Genomic DNA, 24393 nt, shown 5'->3' on the forward strand with positions numbered 1-24393 from the left:
GTGATTTTGGAGCCTAAGAAAGTAAAATCTGTCACTGTTTCCTTTGTTTCCCTATCTGTTAGCCATGAAATGATGGGACTCGATGCCATGATCTTAGTTTTCTGAATGTTGAGCTTTAAGTCAACTTTTTCAATCCACTCTCACTTTCATCAAGAGGCTCTTTAGTTCCTCTTCTCTTTCTGCCATAAGGGTGATGTCATCTGTGTATCTGAGATTCTTGGTATTTCTCCTGGCAATCTTGATTCCAGCTAGTGCTTCATCCAGCCCGGCATTTTGCATGATGTACTCTGCATATGAGTTAAATAAACAGGGTGACAATATACAGCCTTGATGTACTCCTTTCCCAATTTGGAACCAGTCTGTTCCATGTCTAATTCTAACTGTTGCTTCTTGACCTGCATACAGATTTCTCAGGAGGTAAGTAAGGTGGTCTAGTATTCCCATCTCTTTCAGAATTTTCCAGTTTATTGTGATCCACACAGTCAGAGGCTTACTCTGAGTTAGGAGACTCTAAAGAGATTTTAAGAAATTCACCAGGGTTATAGACACTTGTGAAAGATCTTGAACACTGCTGTGGAAAACAGTCTGGTAGTTGTTCAAAAAGATACATGTAGAATTACTGTACAACTCAGCAGTTCCACTCCTAGGTGTATTACGCCAAAGAATTGAAAACAAATACACAGATACTTATACATGAATGGTCACAGCAGTACTGTTCACAGTAGTGGAAAGGTAGAAACAACCTAAAAGTCCCTCAGTGGATGAATAGATAAATCAATCTGATGTGTCTGTACAGCGAAATACTACTCAGCCATAGCAGCAGTGAAATACTGATACATGCTACAGTGCGGATGAACCTCAGAAACATTACGCTGAGTAAAAGAAGCCAGACTCAGTAGGTCACATATTATTTGATTCCGTTTGCGTAGAATATCTCAGGTAAGTTCTTAGAGAGAGAGCAGATTGGTGGAGGCCAGGGAATATTAAGAGGAAGGGAGCAGAAAGTAGCTGCTTAATTGATATGGAGTTTTTGGAGGGATGAGAATTACGTCTAAGAATCAGATAGTGGTGGTAGTTGCACAGCATAGTGAATGTGCTAAAATCCATTCAGTTGTGCACTTTAAAACAGTTTTATGTTTTATGAATTTTACCTCAATAAAAACCTCCAATGAAGTGTCTATTTCTATGTACGTACCAGATTTTATGATTTCAGGGAGTGGTTCATGGATCTCAGATAAAGATTTCCCTTAGGAATTCAAGAATTTAAGGTAAACTACAATGTTAGCTGATAACTGTAACAAGTATAACATTTTATTTATAAATCTGGTGCTAGATTAATACATTGGTACCAGGTTGTTTACCTATGTAATTGAGTAGTTTTCCTGACCCTGTTTATTTTTTTATTCTATGTAAAGCTTTTTTAAAAAGCGTTAGGTTTATTATTATATAATTTAAATATTATGGAATCTACCCATTTAAAGTATATAGTTCACTGAGTTTTAATAAATTTGTACAGTTGTGCAACCCTCAACTGGACAATTTTAGGCTGCTGTCCATAATTTTCTTATGTGTGTTTGCTTTCACCCTGCCTCCACCTCCAACGCTGGCACTGAATCAGCTTTGCCTATATAGTTTTGCCTTTTCTAGGAATTTCATATAAATGAAATCATGTAATATGGAGCCTTTAGTGTCTTTTTCTATTTAAAATAATACTTAAAGTTTCATTCATATTGCATATATCATTAGTTCATTTCTTTTTATTGATAAATCATATTACATTTTATGGATACATGACATTTTGTTTATTCAGTTGATAGAAATTTGAATTGTTTTGCATTTTTGACCATTCTAAGTAATTCTGATATGAACATTCATACACAGGTCTTTATGTAGACACGTTTTATTTCTCTTGGGTAGATAGATACTTTGTAATGTAATTGTTGGATTTTATGGCAAATATATATTTAATGATTCGGTAAATGACCAGACTGTTTTCCAAAGTGGCTGTACCATTTTGTATTCCTGCCAGTAATGGATAAGGAATCTTATGTTTCTCTTATGTCCTGTTTTTCTTATGTCCTAACCACCTCTTGGCATAGTCTTTTTTGATTATACCTATTTTAGTGTAGGTATCTAATGATGTCACATAGTGGTGTTTGAATTTCTTTGATGACTAACAAAATGTTAAGTATCATTTCATTTGCTTATCACCCCTTTGTATATCTTAAATGAAATACCTATTTCAGTCTTTGCTGATTTTTAAAATCGAGTGGTTGGTCTTATTGCATCATAAATAATTCTTTAATTATCTTAATGGTGTCATTTGTAGCACAAAAGATCTTAAATTTGATGTTCAACTTCTCATATATTTTCTTTTATGGCTTGATCATGCTTTTGATATCAATACTTAAGACATTTATGCCTATCCCAATATAACAAATATTTTCCCTTTTATTTTCTTTTTGAAGTTTATAGTATTAGCCATTCCACTTAGAGCTATGATTTCCTTTGAATTAATTTTTATGTATGATATGAGGTAAAGGTGGGGTTGAAATTAACCTTTTTTTTTATGTGGATAATTGTTACAGTTGAAAAAATGTTGATTTTCCCACTGAATTGTCTTTGAATTGAATTGACTGTTGAATTCCTAGTGAACTGACCATAAATGTATAGGTTTGGCTTTGGACTTGCTGTTCTGTTTATCTCTGTGTCTATCCTTATACCAGTCCACGCTATCTTGATTACCTTGATTACCACACTATCTTGATTACATTATCTTTGAAGTATATATAAAATTTAGGTAATTAGAGTCCTCTAACGTTATTCTTTCTCAAAATTGTTTGGGCTCTTCTAGGTTCTTTGTGTTCCTCAATAAAAATTTAAGGTTAGTGTGTTAATTTCTACCCAAAAAGACTACTTGCATTTTTATGTGGATTGTGTTGTATAGATTAATTTGGGGAGAATTTTCATTTTAACATTTTTATAGACTCTTCCCAGTCCATTAGCATGGTATATTATTTATTATTCACATCTTTAATTTCTCTCAGCAATATTTTGTAGTTTGTGTACAGATTTACACATCTTCCTCTTTTTTAACACATTTTTTTCTTAAATCTCTAAGTATTTTATTGCTTTGTGTTGTTGCAGATGACATTCTTTCTTAAATTCATATTTGGGTTGCTAATGGCTTATGAAGTACAGTTTATTTTTATATGTTAATATTTTATCTTGTCACTTTGTTAATAAACTGGCTTACTAACAAATTATAATAACTTTGCATATTCCATAAGATTTTCTACATAGTTGGTCATATTGTCTGTGAATAAAGACAGTTTTTACTGCTTCTTGCTGATGTTTTATCCCATCTGTTTCATTTTCTTATTGCATTGGCAAAATCCAGTACAATGTTGAATAGTAGTAACAACAGTGGATATCCTTGGATGTTCCTGATCTTAAATGAATAACATTCAGTGTTTCACCATGAAGTGTAATTTAACTAGCTTTTTCCTAAGTTCCTTTTATCAGGTTGAGTAAGTTCCCTTCTATTTTTAATTGGGAACAAATGAAAGAATTTAAAAAAACACCCATTTGAATGGTTGTCATCAAAAAGACAAGAGATGACAAGTGTTAGCAAGTATGTGAAGAACAGGGAACCCTTGTGCAATTTTGTCTGAATATAAATTGGTACAGTTACTGTGGAAAACAGGGTGGTTATTTCTCAAAAAATTAAAAATAGAATTAACTCAGCAATCCCACCTCTGGGTATGTATCTAAAGGAAATGAAGTCAGTATCTTGAAGAGATGTCTGCATTCCCATTATTCACAATACCCAAGACAAGGAAACCTTTGTCTATCAGCAGACAGGTGGATAAAGAAAATGTGGTTTCTGTCTATATCCACATAAACACACACACACAGAGTCAATCACAATGAATATTATTTAGCTATCAAAGAAGGAAATCCTGCTGTTTGTGACAGCATGAATGGACCTTGAGAGCATTATGTTAAGTCAGATAAGTCAGAGAAAGGCAAACACTGTGATCTCAGATATGGAATCTAAAAAAGTTGAATTTATTGAAACAGAGTTGAATAGTAGTTTCCAGGGATTGAGATGGGCAGGGTGGGGGAAGTAGGAAGATAGTGGTGAAGTGAAACAAACTTCTAGGTGTAAGATGAGTAGTTCTGGGTATCTAACGTAGAGCATGGTGATTACAGTTAACAATACTGTATTATATACTTGAAAGTTCCTAAGAAGGTAGATCTTAAATGCTCTCACCAGAAAAATAACAAAAGATAATTAATGAGGTGATAAGGATGTAAATTAAGCTTATTGTGGTAATCATTTTCATAATATATATGTGTATCAAATTTTACAGTATATAGTTTAAACTTACATAATGTTATATATCATTAAATCTTAATAAAACTGGGGAAAATAAGTGTATTGAGGATTAAAAAAGAAGCATTGTATTTTATTAAATCCTTTTTCCATCTGTAGAGGCAAGGATCTGGTGTTTGCTTTTTATTCTTTTAAAGTGGTATATTACAAATTTTCTATTGTTAAACCATCCTTGTATTCCTGGAATAAACCTCGATGTTTATGGCAGTTGATCATTTTATATAATGTTGCCAGTTTCAGTTTACTCATATTTTGTTCTGGAATTTCTTTGAATCTTCATGAGAGATTTGGATATGTAGTTTTTTTTTTAAACAAGATCTTTGTCTAGTTTTTTTTTTTTTAATCTGAAATTTATATTTATTGGGACATCTTGTATTTTTTAAAAATTAATTTATTTTACTTGGAGTCTAATTACTTTACAATATTGTAGTGGTTTTGCCATACATTGACATGAGTCAGCCATGGGTGTACATGTGTCCCCCATCCTGAACCCCCCTCCCCCCTCCCTCCCCATCCCATCCCTGAGGGTCATCACAGTGCTCTGGCCCTGAGCACCCTGTCTCATACATTGAACCTGGACTGGCGGTCTGTTTCACATATGGTAGTATACGTGTTTCAAAGCTATTCTCTCAAATCACATCCCACCCTCGCCTTCTCCCACAAAGTCCAAAAGTCTGTTCTTTACATCTGTGTCTCTTTTGCTGTCTCGCATATGGGGTCATCGTTACCATCTTTCTAAATTCCATATATATACATTAATACACTGTATTGGTGTTTTTCTTTTTGACTTACTTTACTCTGTATAATAGGCTCCAGTTTCATCCACCTCATTAGAACTGATTCAAGTGCATTCTTTTTAATAGTTGAGTCTAGTTTTGATATCATGTTAATACTGACCTCATAATATAAGCTGAGAAGTGACCCTCCTGGTCTGTTTTCTCTAAGAGTTTGTGCAGGTTTTGTATTTTCTCTTTAAATGTTCGACAGAACTTGTTAATGAAGCCATGTGAACTACCTAGGTTTTTCTTTATGGGACAGTAAAAGTGAAAGTCGCTTGATCATGTCTGACTCTGCAATCTCATGGACTGTAGCCTGCCATGCTCCTCTGTCTGTAGAATTCTCCAGGCCAGTACTGGAGTGATTAGCCATTCCCTTCTCCAGGGGATCTTCCTGACTCAGGGATCAAACCCAGGTCTGCCACATTGCAGGCAGATTCCTTACTGTCTGAGTCACTAAGGAAGCCCAAGAATACTCGAGTAGGTAGCCTGTCCCTTCTTCAGTAGATCTTCCTGACCCACAACTCAAACCAGGGTTTCCTGCATTGCCGGTGGATTCTTTACTAGCTGAGCTTCCAGGGAAGCCCTTCTTTATGGGAAAATTTTTAAATTGCAAGCTCACTTTTCTTTCTTCTTGAGTTAGTTTTGGTAATCTGTGCCTTTCAAGAAATTTCTTGAGGTGGAATTAGATTGATTTTAGATTATTCTTCCTGTCTAATATTCATGTTTAAAACTTAAATTTTCCTTCTTAGTACTGTTTTATATGCATCTCATAAATTTTGAGTTTTATTTTCAATTTAATTCATTCTTTAGTTTCTCTTTATTTCCTCTTATCTTTACCTTTCAAGTATTTGTTGGTTTTCCATGCATCTTTCTATTTTGGGGTTTCTAATTCAATTTCTTTGTGGTTGAAAAAGATACTTTATAATTTCAATAATTTGATTTAATGATTGATGTGGTTGTGTTTATATTTGCCTTTTGTTTTTTAGTAATGTCTCATGTTTTTATAGCCTCTTATATTTAACAAGTGTTTTTTAGTATACCATTTTAATTCCTTTGTTAATTTTTTTTAACCTTTGAATTACATGTTTAGTGATTATTCTCACAGCCACAATCTCTGTAAAATATTGATAGCTTTATTTCTTTTCTGTGCTGTTTTTGCTACCTATGTATTTCAACTGTGTATACCCTGTGTGCATGTGTGCTCAGTCATTCAGGCATGTCCAACTCTCAACCCCTTAGACTGTAGCCCACTAGTCTCCTCTGTCCATGGAATTTTTCCAGTCAAGAGTACTGGAGCAGGTTGCCATTTCCTGCCCAGGAATCTTCTCAACCTAGGCATCAAACTTGGGGCTCCTATATTGCAGGTGGATTCTTTGCCACTATGCTACCTGCTATAAATCCAGTATAAGACTATGTTAAAATAATGTTTTTGCTTTAAATAGTCTTTTATGTTTTAAAAAATACTAATTGAATAAAAGAGAAGTATATATAAAGTCTTATATTTTCCCACATATTTATTATTTTAAGCTCTATTCTTTTCTCTGGATTCTAGTTAAAGAATTTTTTAAGAATATTTCTTGTATGGTTGATGTTTTAGCAGTGAATTCCCTCAATTTTTATTTGAAAATGTCTTTGTTTTGCTTTTATTTTTGAAAGGATAATGCCACTAAATATATAGTTCTTGATTGACAGTTTTTTTCTTTTGAATATTGGATAGTCATTCTACTGACATTGTTTCATTCTACTCCATTTTTCCCCATCAGAAATAAGTCTTAATTATGGTGGTGGTCTCTTGTATGTTTTGAGTTGTTTTTCTTTTGCTGCTTTGAAGACTTTCTTTTTGTCTTTGTCAGTCAGCAGTTTGTTTCTAGGTGTGATTCCAAAGTTTTTCCTGCTTGGGTTCATTGTGTTTGTTGGACCTATAGATTAATATTTTTTAAAAAACAAGTTTAGGAAGTTTTTTTATGGTTATTTTTTTAAGAAAAATGTTTGTTTTGTCTCTTTCTCCGTTTGGTACTTCTGTTGAAACACACGGGGCACTAGTGGTAAAGAATCTGCCTGACAGTGCAGGAGACAGAGAGAGGTGGGTTCGACCCCTGGGTTGGGACGATCCCCTGGAGTAGGAAATGACAGCCCACTCAAGTATTTTTGCCTGGAAAATCCCATGGCCAGAGGATCCTGGCAGGCAACAGTCCATGGGGCCATAAAGAGTCAGACTTGACTGAATGCACGCACACGTACATTGGAACACTTGAGGTTGTCCCACTAATCTTGGAATGTCTGTTTATTTTTCTTCTGTTTCTTTCTTTAGCTTTGATAATTTCTATTGTTTTATCTTAATATTTACAAGTACTTTCTTCTGCCTTCTCATATCTGTTCTTGAGCCATCTAGTGGATTTTTCATTTCATTATTGTACATTATTGTACTTTTCATCTATAAAGTTTTCATTTGGTTTTGTTGTTATAATTTCAGTTCTCTATTGATATTGCCTCTTTGAATCACTGTCCTATGTCCTTTAATTCTTAGAACATGGTTTCCTTACATGTTTTGGACATGTCTTTTACAGCCGCTTTGAAGTCTTTATTTGCTAAGTCCAGCATCTGGGCCCACTCACTTTCTCATGAGTGCATCTTTTTCTTCAGTGTTGCTCACACTTTCCTGTTTCTCTTTGTGTCTTCTCATGTTTTACAGCATCTGCATGTTCTTTTCTTTTTGATGTCTATTTCTTACTACTTATATTTTACCATGTTTGGACAACTTTTGGTTTTTTAATTATTTCACTCTTTGGGGGCATGATTGGGATGAACATTGTTTTTATCTCCTGAAATAGGTCATAAGTCTATTGTTGGTAGGAACTGTATCTTAAATAAGGAAGATCTGCCACAGTGCTAAGTTTAGTCCTGATCTCGTGGTGTGTATTTAAATATTTAACTCAATTGAATTTTCTTTGAAAAAAAAAAACTATCTTGTAGTGCGTTAATCTTTATGAAAGAACTATTGGAACTTGCTATAATTTCCAGTCAAGGAGAGAGTTGATAGCTAATACAAGTGCAAAGTGAATATATATGATTAACTTATTTGTGAAACTCAGAAACAACTCATTTTCCAGTGTTTATTAAATATTTATAGTCTTTATGTAAAAACTGACAGCCCGAGTCTCTGTAAACTTTTAGAGGTCCATCTACAGAGCCAAAGGTATTTTGCTTCCAAGAAATAGGGTGAAATGAAGTGAAGTCACTCAGTCGTGTCCAACTCTTTGCAACCCCATGGACTGTAGCCTACCAGGATCCTCAGTCCATGGAATTGTCCAGGCAAGAATACTGGAGTGGGTTGCCATTTCCTTCTCCAAGAAATAGGGTAGCTATTAGTAATTCATTGATATTATTAATTAAGTTACATTAACTCTGAGACACCAGAATTTAAAATGTTTTTGTTCATTTAGACCACTGTTCTTCAGATTTGTCATAATTATTACTATAGTTTGTTGAAAGTGAATAGAATAAGACATTAATATTTTACAAAGTCTTTAGGTAATTAGGAAAAATTTGGACACAATTTATATATTAATATAATTTTTAAAATCACATACTTCTAAAGAGTTTTTTGTAAACAGTTTATTCTTACTTATTTTCACATTTTTAGATATGCCATTGCATTGGCGCTAAGGGAAAAACAACGCGTAATATTTACTAGCCCAATTAAGGCCCTGAGTAACCAGAAATACCGTGAAATGTATGAAGAATTTCAAGATGTTGGTCTGATGACTGGAGATGTTACTATTAATCCTACAGCATCCTGTCTTGTTATGACCACAGAGGTAATTTATATGATGTCTCATCTAATTTTTCCTTTTTAATTTAATTAATGTGATTCATCAGTTAAAACAGCTAATGTTTTATTACTTGCTCTATACAGATAAAAGGGCAATACTTTGTGAGTAGATTTACTTGAAAGGGGTAGTAGAGTTCTATCTTAAAACCAATTGTTTCAATTTAGTTGTAAATTTCCATTTCTGTCCTCATGTAATAAAGTTGCATAAAGTATTTTTAAAGGATATTGTCAGTGACATGATAATAGTTTGATGGTTTTATATAGTTTCAATGATTGGAGTACATACCTTTGAATAAGTTGTGACACTTTCTCTATGATTTTTTTTCTTTTGCATCTGAGTATTGATACAAATAGATAAATAACTTTTTAAAAAAATGTCCAGTTATGTTTAGCTTCCTCCCATAATCACAGTTAAGTTCTGCATATACTTATAGCATCTTACATTTTGGACACTTAGCTGTCTTTACTAAGTGCTTTTCTACATGCTTGAATTATATCCTTGCATTCTACAAAGACATATTATACTAGAGAGCATAAATTAGCTTCTGGTTTTTAGAGTCAGCCAAAAGCATTGCTCATGTTCATCTTGATCCCCAAAGTAAGTTTATTTTCCGTTCTCAAAACTTTCTTCCATCCATAGAAAAATTTCTTTAACTCAGAAATCTGAAGAACAGTGGCTAGGAAGTATTCATGTTGTTAAGATGAGGTAGAAAAAAACGGTAGCAGTATGAGATTCGTTGTGTTAGATAGAAGATGATTTTAAGTTACTTTGGCTTCCTAGCAAGTGTAGGTCTTGAGTGAAGTGCTTTACATATAAGGAAGTAGGTCTTGAGTGAAGTGCTTTACATATAAGGAAGTAGCTTCATATTCAAGGTATATGGATATGGAGTTGATAATAGTTCTCTCCACGGATTATATATGATTACTAACTTGAGAAATAATTTATTTTGGATTTAGCAAAGGAGTATTATATACTTAAGATATGTAACTCTCTAAAATTATTTTAATGTTTCTATTAAAAAAGAATATACAAAATTTCTTGTTAGAAGAGTTTTCGGTATGTCAGAATCCTGCTCAATCTTCTGCTTCTTCTTTAGATTTTGAGAAGTATGCTGTACAGAGGTTCTGAAGTTATGCGAGAAGTTGCTTGGGTCATATTTGATGAAATTCATTACATGAGAGATTCAGGTATATTCTGTAGTATTATTGAGATGTGTGCCATGTTATTTAAGAATGAAATTAGGAATTTTGAACAAGTTATCTTACTTTCTTGTGGGTAGAGTTGTAGTAAACTAAATTGTGGATAACATGATATAGTTTTTCTGGTTGGACCTCATCCAATTCAGCTTTTTGAATAGTAACAACTTCTGGATGAGAAAATGCAACTTCAGATTTTAAAATGGAATTAAAATTAGTTTGCTTTTAATAGAAAGTTCTCTAATATATCTAATATTAAAGAATTTCCAAAATTGCTGGCGTACAGAGTTAACTTTCTTGATTTTTATCAATTTATTTTAGTTTTTTTAAAAAATTAAGAAATGCATGTTTATGATTTAAAAAATGAGAATTATGAGATAAAAATGAACAACAACAAAAAAAGTCTCTTTACCTGAACTACTACACTACTATAATGGAAAAGTAAATGTACTTGGGATTTTTAGGTACAACATGGCAGAAATTAACATATTTAAAAGTTAAATATTTAATATGTACACACTTGAAGATTAGTTTTTATTTGGCTAAAGCACCGAGTTAACCTGTATTTATAGGAAAAATAATACAATTTAAGAAATCATTTACCCTTTGTAAACATTTTACTCTTATTAAATTCAAAAGATTAAATTATAAACAGTTATTTTTGTTTTTAAATTATGAATCTTTTATTGATTTGTTCATTTGGAAGGAAATTCTCAAATGGATTTTCCTGTTTGTTTTTTACATTTTAATCCTTCTTTCATCTCTAGAGATCATGAGGGTAATTTAGATGAAAGACACTGGTATAGTAATAGTGTTTCTTTGAAATCTGTTTCTGTGACCTTCTGTAAGCCAATAACTTCTGCTTCTCTAAGTGAGATGGAAATACTGTTTCCATTGTCCTGGGACTCTTGTTACACGGAACAGGATTCAATTTGGAGCTGCTTTTGCAGGCCGTTATTTCAGAGTACATTGTATTTATGGTGGTCTAGTCTGCTAACTTTGTACTAGATGCAATTCATGGTTAGAAAGTAGTTTACAGTAAGGATCTGTGGCTAAAAATATATTTGTGTAAAGCGGTCTGCATTTCTGATAATTGAGCATGAGAGAAAATGATAAAGTGACGTTGAATTCCAAAGTATATTTGTATTTTTCAGAGCGTGGTGTCGTTTGGGAAGAAACTATTATTTTGCTTCCTGATAATGTTCACTATGTCTTTCTTTCGGCTACTATTCCAAATGCCCGACAGTTTGCTGAGTGGATTTGCCACTTACATAAGCAGGTATTTTCTTTCTCTTTTTTGATATTTTCAATATTTAAATGTTATAAGTTTGCCTTTCTATATCCTATACTTTGTTCCTAATGCTACCTAGAATAAATAAGACATTTTAATGTAAAACTACTATTCAAAGCAAGCAAGCTTATCAGAATCAACTAAGTTTTTATACGTGTGAATTTCTGAGTCCAACTCAACCCAGTACATCAAAATCTCTTGAGAGTAGGATCTTGGGTCATGAAATTTTTAACTTTTAGGAGCTCCCAAATTGATCCTGATGATTTGCCAGGTTTGTAAACTACTGCATCTGCTCATCCAGGGAGGCGTGAGTACATAGTAGAAAATTTCCTCTAAGACCTTGGTACCAGAAAAAAAGCTGGGTATTCTCGAGAGTGTGGGCTTCTCTTGTGACTCAGCTGGTAAAAAATCTGCCTGCAATGCAGGAGACCTGGGTTTGATCCCTGGTTTGGGAAGATCTCCTAGAGAAGGGAAACGCTACCCACTCCAGTATTCTGGCCTGGAGAATTCCATGGACTATAGTCTATGGGGTTGCAAAGAGTGGACAGGACTGAGCAACTTTGACTTCATTTCTTGAGAGTGTGGTTTGATTTTTCTCATGTAAATGCAGACTTTTTATTGACTGCGTTTCCTTTTTGCTTTTCTAGTCCAATTTTAGGAGCATTAAAGGACCTTATAACAAGCATTTGTTCATGTATTCTTTATTTTATTTTTCTGCCCATATTTTTCCTTTATACCAGAAGGTTCACAAATTTATTTTTATCCATTTATTAGCTCTCTAGTGGTATTTTTGTAACACCCATGTTGCTCCTGTAGGATAGAATCTCAGTGAATCTTCTGGAAGAGATAGATCAACCTACTGTTTTAGTAAAGCTAGAAAAAGTCTCTGTGGGATCGAGAAGTCCCGTTTTACCTCAGTGCATTCTGTGTTGCCATACCACTGCTACAGAAAAATAGAAGTCTTCCTTAATTACGTTATCATAAGTCTGAAGTATGAAATCATTATGGAAACTCCAATCATGTATTTGTCCTTGATTTTAATTTTCTTTGTTTTTACAGCCTTGTCACGTAATTTACACAGATTATCGGCCTACTCCATTACAGCACTATATTTTTCCAGCCGGGGGAGATGGCCTGCACCTTGTGGTTGATGAAAATGTAAGGGAGTAATTATAATTCTTATATCTTTAATATTACATAACTGCTTATACCCACTTTTCTTTAAACTAGGGAAGAAGAGCAGAGATCTGTTTTTTTTCCCTAGTTTTATAGTCCAAAGTCATTGTTGGTTTTCTTTGTATATGTATTTTTATTTCAAAAATTATATTTAAGACTCATATTTTTTAAATGCATGAATTAGATTCCACTCCTTTTCCAGTATTTTTAAATGCCTTTAAAATAAGGGGCTCTGTACATGTTTCAGATATCTTATGGTTTTGCTTTTTCTAGTTTTATTATTAAATTTTTTATTATTTGAGGAAGCTTTGTTTTGAGGTAAGAAAAGTTTGGATTATGATTAAGTATTAGTGAAGTTATATAGAAAAATATTTGTGATGCTAGGGTGACTTCAGAGAAGACAATTTTAATACTGCAATGCAAGTACTTCGAGATGCTGGTGATTTGGCAAAAGGAGATCAGAAGGGGCGAAAAGGAGGAACAAAAGGTAACTTGGAACTTTGTTTTTGAGAATTTTAGATGGAAATTGTATTTTCAAAGTACATTTAAAAAAAAAAAATTTTCCCCCCCTCTGGAAGCTATGTAGACATCTAGGTAGTTATGTGATAAAATTGAATGAGTAAAAATTTATGTCTTTTTTCTACATGACATTTGTTGAGAGATAGTTCATTATACAATTGACCTGTTAAAGTATGCAATTCAGTGGTTATTAGTATAGTCACAGAATTATGCTGCTGTCACCACAGTCAACTTTATTGAAATACAACTCACATACTATTGAAGTCACCATTTTTTAAGGGTGCAATTAAGTGGGTTTTAGTATAGTCACAAAGTTGTGCAACTACTTTGTAATTCTAGAACATTTTCATTAACTCAGAAAGAAGCCCCATACTCATTCATGGTCATTCTTTATTTTCTCCCAACCTCTTCTCTACCCCTTAACCTTGGGTAATCACTAATCTAGTTTCTATTTCTGTTTTCCTCTTGTAGACCATAGTATATACCATCATATAAATGGTATCATGATATTTGTGGTCTTTTGCATCTGACTTCCTTCAGTTAGCTTTTTTTTTTTTTTTTCAAGTTTATCCATGTTATTGCATATATCAATATGTCATTCCTTTTTATTGTCAAATAATAGTCCATTTTATGATTTTATGACAAATATACAAATTTTTGGTGCATTCAAAAATTAGACTTTCTTTTTGTTGTTGAATAGTAAGGATTCTTTATATATTTTGGATACTAGACCTTTATCAGATATCTGATTTGTAAATATTTTCTCCCATTCTGTAAGTTAAGGGTATCTTTATTGCTGGTGTATATTGAAGTACAAAAGTTTCAAATTTTGATGGAATCTGGTTATCTGATTTTTTTTCTTTTGTTGCTTATGCTTTTGCTGTCATATTTTAAGAATGCTTTGCCTTACCCAACATCATGAAGATTTACTCCTACATATATATAAGTTTTATAGTTTTTCAATTAAATCTGTGGTCCATTTTGAGTTAATTTTTCGTTATAGTTTATGTACTTTTTTTGCAGGTCCATCAAACGTATTCAAAATTGTGAAGATGATTATGGAAAGAAATTTTCAACCTGTAATTATTTTCAGTTTTAGTAAGAAAGATTGTGAAGCTTATGCACTTCAAATGACCAAATTAGATTTCAACACAGGTACTGTATAATTTCAGTATTGCTTTAATGCCATGTGGAAGTGAGTGTAAATATATTTCTGGTAAGACAACAATTGTGTATTGCTAAGATTTACAGTTCACCTTACAGTTACAGCAGTAATTCTATCACATTTGTAAAAGCTTTAAGGCTCGACTTACTATTTCTTTTCCTTTCTTCTGTCTTTTATTGGAAGATAAGTATATATCTATATATAAAATATTTGTTCTACATGAAATCCAAAGAACCCTACTAAGAAGTATTAGACTCCTACCTTCTTATATTTTATTGCCATAGCTCTTTGGTTATTTTGGTTTTCTATCTGATTACTTAAGGTTAGTCTCTTGGTCAGACTATCCTCTGTTATGTTTCATTCTTCTGGAAATCCAAACTGGGAAGACCTGCCCCTGAACCAGCTGTGGCATAATTTTTGAAAAAAGTAGAAAAACTTGTAGCAAATCAACTTATTATTCCCACATATTAACTGTAAATGTAACTACTGAAACATCACACAGCTAGATAGTAATATATCCTAGGCAAAAATTTGTGCATGCTGAATACCAACCCAGTTGTCATTTACTTCAGGCTTTTACATATCTAATCCTATACAGTGAGAAGTAAATAATATTTTCAGTCCTCCAAAATCAGATTTCTGTTTTCTTGTTTTCTCTATCAAGGCATAGAACTAATCCCATGTATTTTTAAACACTGGCTGCACTGGATCTTCTTTCCTGCACATGGACTTTTCTCTAGCTGTAGTGAACAGGGGCTACTCTGTAGTTGGAGTGTGCAGGCTTCTCACTGCAGTTGCTCCTCTTGCTGTGGGTCACGGGCTCTAGGCATTCGAGCTTCAGTAGTTGGGACGCACAGGCTTAGTTGCTCCGCAGCACGTTGGCTCTTAGTTCACTGAGTGGATTCTTAACCACTGGACCACTAGGGAAGTCCCAATCCCATGCATTTTAAAGCTAATTTTTACTTATCCATGGGTAAAAATAACATGGCAGATAACCCATATGCCCACCTAAAGCCAATATTTTTTTCTTTTTTACTGAGTCAGTTGCTCTACTTAGAAATGTTTTCTTATCACTACCAATGCTGCATGTGCTTAATGTTGCAGGGTTTTGTATTGATTAAGTCAACAAATATTTTTTGGCTCTTAATAGTCACTGTAGAGAAGGCAGTATAAATGGTTAAGAGTATAGGTTTTGAAATTGTTGATCTAACAGTTAATATCAATGCTCATTATTTGCTGTTATGTCTCACTTTCTTCAATGGTGAGTAATAATAATCCCCATGTCCTGCAATTTTTTCACTTAAATATTGCATGCAGATAGCTAGTGTAGTTATTGTTACTGCTTTTATAAGAAAGCACTTTTATTCGTGGACTAGCTGCTAGATCTGTTTTTAAAGGCAGTGAATTTTACTTAATTATGTGGTAAATTTGATGTGCTTTCCCTTCTGTCTTAAATCCTGAGTCATTACCTTTACTCTTCTTGACTCTGTTCTTTGCAGTGTGTGAAATTTGGTATCACCAACTCACTTAGATACTTACATACCCTTGAATTCTCTCCTAGATGAAGAAAAGAAGATGGTTGAAGAAGTTTTCAGTAATGCAATTGACTGCTTGTCTGATGAAGACAAAAAGCTCCCTCAGGTGTGTTTAATGTCATTAAGTAGAGTGTGGATATTAACATGGTATATATTCACTTTGTAGTTCATGGTTTTGTTACTATATTATATATTGCACTGTTTGCACACTGCAGTAAATATGTTGCATTGTGCACTGAAATGATACCTTAATTTTTGTTTTGAACTTCTAAGAAGGTGACAGAAGGAAAGATTTGCTGCCTTGAAGTAACTTTTCTCTGAAAGCTAGCATGATCTGGAAATTACTGCTTCTGTTCCTAATACTACAAAATTTTTAAATGCTAATTTTAAGTCAGTCAGTTTCTTAATTCATAAGGTTACCAGACACAATAAAGTATACCTAATGAAAATCATGTTTAGTGAAAAATTTGATTTCTGCTTTTCTTTAATTAATTAAAGTGGTTTTTTCTTTTGTAAGAATTGCCTTAGAAGTTCTACAATATACTCATGCCTTGTTGCCACTCCAGAGTTTCTGATTTAATTATCTGGTGTGCCCTGATCATTAGAATCTTTCAGAAACTCTTATTCTAATGTGCATCCAATCCTGAGAACTAATTTTTTAGTCCAACCTAATACTGTGTGAAAGTTTTATTTTGTGAAAAGAAAAATTGGAAGGTCATACTCTGCCTACAAATGATTACTTTGATTTGTGTGGTCTTTACGTTACAACTGCATTGCATGTTTCTTGGTATTTAAAATAGCATTTAACTTACAAAATCTTACTGTGATTTTTCTTTCCAGCTGAGTTAATAGTATCTAAGGGCTGAGCCATGTCTTTATCCTTGTCTTTCTAGCACACTTCTTTTTTTGGCTTTATTTTGAGAGAAGAGCCCCTTTGGATTTATTATTAGTTAGAAATATAGAATATTGATGGCAGAGACCTCTGTGAAGTGTGTTGTCTGTTTCCTTGGGGAAGGACTGCATGACAAGTAATGCCTTTGTGGAGTGGCCAACAGTCCTTGTCTGAAAAGGGCTTGGGTATCTTGAGGCACATGTGTGTGCCACCTCACTGATGAGTCACACTAGCCCGTGAAGTCTGTGCTAGTAAAAAAATTTAATAGCATTTAATAGTGTTAATAAGTTAGACCTCTTGAGTAAATTTGTTTGTTTTAAGATAAAGTACAGGTGCTAGTGGTAAAGAGCCTGCCTACCAATGCAGGAGACATAAGAGACGTGGGTTTGATCCCTGGGTCAGGAAGATCCCCCAGGAGGAGAGCATGGCAACCCACTCCAGTATTCTTGCCTAGAAAATCCCGTGGACAGAGGAGCCTGGCCGGTTACAGTCCGTGGGGTCGCAGAGTCAGATACGACTGAAGCGTCTTAACAATACACACACAGTCAGGAGGAGCCCCTAGAGAAGGAAATAGCAACCCACTCCAGTATTCTTGCCTAGAAAATCTCATGGACAGAGGAGCCTGGCAGGTTACAGTCCATGGGGTTGCAAAGAGTTGGATACAACTGAAGCGGCTTAACAATACAGGCACAGTCAGGAGGAGCCCCTTGAGAAGAAAATGGCAACCCACTCAAGTATTCTTGCCTGAAAAATCCCATGGATGGTGAAGTCTGGTGGACTGCAGTCCATGTGGTTGTGAAAGAGTTGGACTAACAATCAAATATTTATATTAAATATGCTTTATAGTTATTTATTCCCTTTTGGTTTGAGTTGGCCAGTATTTTCTATTTTGCACAGATGCAAACTTTGGCATTTAATAACCATTAATTTTTTTGGAGGAGATGAAGTGATGCTGGAAAATTTGAATGAGGAAGCAAAACATTTATAAAGTTTATTTAAAAGGTATTCATGTTAAAGCTGTGACAGAATTACATTGTATTTTGTATTTAATAATCTGGGAATATGGGTTTGGTTTTTGCTTTTTTTTTAAAGAGTTGTATAATGTTTCTTTTAACAGGATTCTTTCTTGATTACTAACTTTCCTTTGCTTGGTTAGTTTCACATTTGAAAAGTTCTTTTCCTCACATCTTTTAAAAAATATAATTTAATCCAATTGTAGGTTGAAAATGTACTTCCTCTCTTGAAACGGGGGATTGGTATTCACCATGGTGGTTTACTTCCTATTTTGAAAGAAACTATAGAAATTCTCTTTTCTGAAGGATTAATAAAGGTATGATTTTATTTTTATTATGCCCTAAAATTGTGTTTTGTGGGCAATTTGAAAATTACCAAGAACACTGTTCATAGGCAACTTTGTTTTTTTAATTGTTGTTGTTTTTAAGTAAGTTGAATGGAATGACTTTGGTGATGAACTTGATTTTTGTATGCAGTATTATGCTTCATAAAGTTTGGACTATATGTAGAAGTCATTTGTTTTATTTTCTAGTCTTTATTGATTTGGCTGCACTGGATCTTAGTTGCCACATGAGGGATCTTTGGCTGTGGCATGCAGGGTCTTTTAGTTGCAGCAAGTGAACTCTTGGTTGTGGCATGTTGGATCTAGAGTCTTAGCCACTGTACCTACCACCAGATAAGTCCCTCTTTTCCTAGTTTTAAAGTAAGAAATGGTATCATTACTAAATACAGTGTAGAATTTTCCAGGTGTTGTTTAATTATCACACCTAGAGTTGATTCTGTAAGTGAGCTCCTTTCTTTATACAGGTTAAAAAGACTCATTTAGAGAAAACAAGGAGAATTGCTGGTTAGACTTCTGAAAGAACTATTTAGGATGTTCTCATTTAAACTGAAGAGAGTCCAATTTAATTTTTAGTATTATGTCAATACTTGTACCCAGTAACAGACTATTGAAAATGGAAAACAACTCCAAAATGTTGTCCTAAACCTTTATATGACTCAAATTATTTTATGTTTAAAACTCAAATTAGAGATTTTTCATGAGAACTTTAGTACTAAATGGGATATTTAAAAGAAATTTACTCACCCTAAAAAGACCATACTTGAAGTATTTTAGATAAAAACTTGGTCACTGTTTATACCTGGGTCCTGGTAAGGCCCTGTTGATGTTCTTACATAGATTGCATATTTTGTTTAGGTCCATTTTAAAGAATCTTTTAAGTATAGTGTAGAAGTCAAATAGAGTAACTGTACATAAAGTAAAACATTAAAGACCCACATTGCCCTTTACTTCACAGAAATATCTACTAGGATACATACAAATAATACTTGATTTAGTTTTTAAACAAAAGTAATTATATTACCTATATTATTCAATTTTGTCATATGCATTGCTCTTCATTCTTTTTAACAATTGAATAGTATTCTTTTGAGTTGATGACGTCAAGTTTTTTTTTACCTCATTACCTATTGATGACAATTTAGATTATTTAATAGTACTTCAGTGACTTAATTTGTACACAGACCTTAATTTCTACACATACATTTGTGTGCTTCTTGTTGGTAAAGTCTTAAATGTGAACTAAAAGTGCCGCTGATTTTGAAAGGTGTCTCTAAAACCACTGAATCAAGGAAGAAGCCAGGAAATCTTAATATGTTTGGAAAAATATTCTACAGCCTAATAATGCATTGTCCATTAGGCTGTTAATAGTCTTTCCAAGTTACCACCTCTGGAATTAAAGAAAAACTATTTTCCCTGAATTAAAAATTTGGGGGGTATAAGGGACATTAAATATAATATAAATTTATTATAATGTATATAATTTTATGTACATTTAATAATTTGAGTATAAAATGCAGAAATATACCTGGAGTAGCATGTCTTATTTTTGTAGAGTTTCATTAGCAACTAATGGAGAAGGAAATGGCAACCCACTCCAATATTCTTGCCTGGAGAATTTCATGGACAGAGGAGCCTGGTGGGCTACAGTCCATGGAGTTGCAAAGAGTTGGACACAACTGAGCAACTAACACACACACACACACACACACACACACACACACACACACATAATTTTAAAAAGTAATGATTTATTTATACTTGAATATGAGACTAGTTTTTCAGTTTAAAATATATATTTAATTTTATAATTATTCATTCATTTAGGCCTTATTTGCCACTGAGACTTTTGCTATGGGGATTAACATGCCAGCTAGAACTGTTTTATTTACAAACGCCCGAAAATTTGATGGGAAGGATTTTCGATGGGTAAGTAAAATAATTCATATATTGAAGTAACTTGAAGCTTCAATCGTTAATCACCTAAGATGATTTTGGCTCACGCAGTCTTTGAGATTTTCAGTTCAAAATACTTAAGAACTTGTATGTGAGCTAATAAGTTCATTAAGATTAAGTTTTAAGATTCATTCTATCACTGTTTTTTAGTCAAAAATTACTTTTGCTGAAAGAGTTGGTGATAAGTGTGCAAATGAACCATGACTGTTGCAATGCATTTTAAATATATCTAGACTTTTTATTTCTTAAAGTGTTATTTAAAACACCTCTGCTTTGGTGGCTACAATTGTAGCTCACTGTTTTACTCTTCAGATTTAAAATGGAGATTTTTCATAGGTTTGCACATATGTCTTTTCTAAAGCAAAAGTTGGGATCATGAGTGAAATGGTGAATCGGAGTAAAAATAAATCCTTAATCCAGAGGCAAGTAACCCCTTCTTACTAAACTATGGGCCTGGAACTATGGTTTGTGTTGAGGATGTTAAATTTAACACAAAACCAAACCAGTTTTTACTGTGAAGTGACTTAGTGCAGGTGGAAGTTATTTTATGGACCCTGAGAAGTACCTACAGGAAGAATAAAACACAAGAAAAAAGTCACTTATTAAGGGGTCAGGAAAGACTCCATAAAGAAGGCAATCCTAAAACTGAGCAACAAACAGCAGATGGGTATTTACCAGGCAGTCTGCAGCATCAGAAGAGTGAAAAGCAGGTGGAGGAAGAGAGATTTCTAGTTTTGAGTATTTAGTGCAAACCAAAAATTCATATAATGTGGCATTTGGAGCAAATTATTAGCTATTCCTTTTGTTCTTAATGATTTTTTTCTGCTTGAAGAAATATCTGGCAGTAGTTACTAATCACCAATATACTGAAAAATCTCATGGTAGAATTCTAAAGGCAAAGCATTTTTCTTGATTTGTTTTGAAGTGTGTTGGATGCTAAACAAGAGAAATGTAAGTATACAGAATCAATACCATTTCTTTTTGAAAATTTTTACATAACATTCAAAAACTTTATGTAACTTGTGACTTTTTAAATTGAAAGAAGACTAATTCATGTAGAATACAATTTTTAATGGTAAAGTGGATAAAGTCTTCCATGTTTTATATTTTAAGTTAATATAAATTTTTAAATTCTTTATAATTTATCAGTTTAAAAGTAGTTAGTTCTTTGAATAAAATTAATGCTACAAGAAAATAAATAAGTCTTTTGTTACTTTACATACCCCTTGGCCTCCAGTGGACCCCAGACAGGGATATGGAGTCAATCTTTAAGGTTGGTCCCAGGTTGTTAGGTTTGTTTTTAATGCTGTCAGTAATATGCCTTCTAGTGGCATAACCCTTCATAACCCTTCCTGAGTCAAACATTTTTTTGAAAGTCTGGAAATGCTGAACCCTTTCCACAGGAGAAGAGTATGTGTGCTTACAGGTAAAGCTTTGCCCAGTGTTCAGTTTGTTCAGTTTTACCCTGAAAGACTGTGTGTGGGATACTTCTAACCTTTCTCCCTTAGGTGGTTCTTAGTGATGAAGGGGCTCTTCTGGACGCCAGGGATATACACTGAGAAAATAGAAATTGTGCTTTATGTGTGTGTTAATTTTTGTATTAATACCATTTGGAAATTAAGAAAACTTATGATCAAGTCAGAATTGATATTTAGTAGATTTTGGGTCATTGTTTGCTTTCTTAAACTTTCCTATTTTCCAGAATATCTAGCTTAAAGATACTTTTTGCACCAGTTAATTAGCCAATATTTCCCTATAGCCATTTGATTATTATGGAGCTAAAATTTTGCAACATTATTCTTAAGTATTGCTTTTTTGTCTTTTTACATAAATCTTTCCTAAAAGTTCATGTTTTTAATCTTGTTTCCTTTCTTCAAATAGATAGCTTGTGCTTGTGTATTTCATGATAAGAAACATCTTAAGAATATGTTTTTTACCAGATTTTCTCCTAAACTTTGATTATGTTCATTCAGATTTCCTCTGGTGAATATATTCAGATGTCTGGTCGTGCTGGAAGGAGGGGAATGGATGATAGAGGAATTGTAATTCTTATGGTAGATGAAAAGATGAGCCCAACGATTGGAAAACAACTTCTTAAGGTAACCAAGTTAAGCTTCTGTGCCATCACCAGGAATTTGAGAAACATACTTCATGACTACATCAAGATTAATTGCATCAGTTCAGATACTTTCTGAGTAGATGAGTTAATTTACTAAAGTATCTGGGCTTAGAAGGTAGAGGAGGGTGCCTGCTCAAATTGCTGATTCTTTGTACCCTACTTTCTGTTCTAATAGGAAAAGTGTAAGTCATGCAATGGAGGGGATGGAGGTCTGCAGAGGGCAGAAATGTTTATTTTGCCCTCCAAATATAAGATACCTCTATTTGCCCACTCCATTGCACAGATTGCTCCTCATCTATCAGAACAGGAAGTAGGGCAGACGATATCAGTACTTTGCACAGTTAACCTTCTATTTTTGTAAGCCCAGATAGCTTAACAAATTAATTCTATAATCTACCATTCTAATTCATCCTATTGAGAGTGTGTAAATATCCCAATTATAAATTTAAATACATAGGCTTTATTTCAGATTAACCGGCTCATTTTGCTTGTTTAGTATTTGTGTTTTGGATTGTCTAAAATATTTGTTTTGTTTTGAAGAGCTTCTCAAGGAAGTTTGACCTGACTGCTTTTCTTTTCCTTTTCCATGTAGTAAAGAATTATTAAGCATATCCCTAGAGAATGCTGTCAGTAAGATAAAAAACTTAATTAAATGTGTTAAAAATATAAAATTAACTGCCAGCTGATTAGCTACTTAAAGCTTCAAAACATGTAAAGACATGCATAAGCCAGTATTTTAGGATTTGCCTGGAGAATTTGAGATAAGGTTGTGAGAAGCCTTGTATGCTGCAACAAAAATAGGTTAAGGTCTGTTTTTGTTTTTGTTTTTATGTGAGTGAAGGGAAGGCTTATCTCTACATATTCATAGTGATCATATGGTATCTTATTTTCAGGTTTTTTTTTTTTCATTTATTTTTATTAGTTGGAGGCTAATTACTTTACAGTATTGTAGTGGTTTTTGCCATACATTGACGTGAATCAGCCATGGATTTACATGTGTTCCCCATCCCGATCCCCCCTCCCACCTCCCTCCCCATCCCATCCCTCTGGGTCTTCCCAGTGCAGCAGCCCTGAGCACTTGTCTCATGCATCCAACCTGGGCTGGTGATCTGTTTCACCCTTGATAGTATACTTGTTTCAATGCTGTTCTCTCTGAACATCCCACCCTCGCCTTCTCCCACAGAGTCTAAAAGTCTGTTCTGTACATCTGTGTCTCTTTTTCTGTTTTGCATATAGGGTTATCATTACCATCTTTTTAAATTCCATATATATGTGTTAGTATACTGTAATGTTCTTTATCTTTCTGACTTACTTCACTCTGTAGATTAACACTTGGAAACCCATTTTTAGGATCTATGTAACTAACTTTAGTTCTTTGTGTACAGAGAATGGCCAAGACTGAAAATCTGTAAGTTTTGTTGGCTATAATAAACACTATTTTTCTTTCCTCATATTTTGTGTATGAAAATAATTGAGTCAGGAGAAAGTATCTTAATGACAGCTTCTTGGTTCCTTTAGTACAGATTTTTTTCATTCCACTTACTTGACAGCTCTAGATTTGTTACTCTGTAAGTGTAAAGTTCTGTTCTCTTTAATATAATTAAAGGGAAGAGTTTAAATTTTATTGTGAAAAGGACACTTAGCATGAGATCCACTCTCTTCATAAACTATTATTTTGTAAAATTATGTTATTATATTGACTATTGTATAGCAAATCTCTAAAGGTTATTTATCTCACTTCACTGCAACTTGGTGCTCTTTAATCAGTGACTTTCCAATTACTCCTCCTCTCAGTCTCTGACAACTATCATTCTACTCTTTTGAGTCCATGAATTTGATTATTTTAGATACCTCATATAAATGGAAGTATGCAGGATTTATCTTTCCATGATAGGCTTATTTCATTTAGCATAATGTTCTTAGAGTTCATCTGTGTTGTTGCAAAATTTTCTTCCTTAAGTCTGAGTAGTATTCTGTTATGTGTATTTAATGACTGTATATATTTTACAGTCATCATTGGTATTCTCAGGGGATTCATTTCAAGGACCTCCCCCCCCATACTAGACTACCAAAATCCAAGGATGCTCATGTGTCTTATAAATGTCATAGTATTTGCATATACCCTGCGTACATCCTTTTCTTTAAATCATCTCTAGGTTATAGTATGGAATACAGTGTT

General features: G+C 33.5%; 1 protein-coding gene across 1 annotated transcript in view; it reads left to right on the forward strand.

The window, feature by feature from the left end:
• MTREX (Mtr4 exosome RNA helicase) overlaps positions 1-24393 on the forward strand; it is a 94234-nt gene that overhangs the window by 18972 nt on the left and 50869 nt on the right. Inside the window, exons 6-15 of the mRNA XM_065905789.1 lie at positions 8822-8996; positions 10108-10198; positions 11362-11486; positions 12558-12656; positions 13059-13161; positions 14217-14348; positions 15920-15999; positions 18005-18115; positions 19967-20068; positions 22069-22194. Coding sequence (XP_065761861.1) covers positions 8822-8996; positions 10108-10198; positions 11362-11486; positions 12558-12656; positions 13059-13161; positions 14217-14348; positions 15920-15999; positions 18005-18115; positions 19967-20068; positions 22069-22194 — 1144 coding nt within the window. The remainder of the gene's footprint in view (positions 1-8821; positions 8997-10107; positions 10199-11361; positions 11487-12557; positions 12657-13058; positions 13162-14216; positions 14349-15919; positions 16000-18004; positions 18116-19966; positions 20069-22068; positions 22195-24393) is intronic.

The sequence above is a fragment of the Muntiacus reevesi genome, chromosome 14, assembly GCF_963930625.1.
Source record: "Muntiacus reevesi chromosome 14, mMunRee1.1, whole genome shotgun sequence".
Taxonomy (NCBI): domain Eukaryota; kingdom Metazoa; phylum Chordata; class Mammalia; order Artiodactyla; family Cervidae; genus Muntiacus; species Muntiacus reevesi.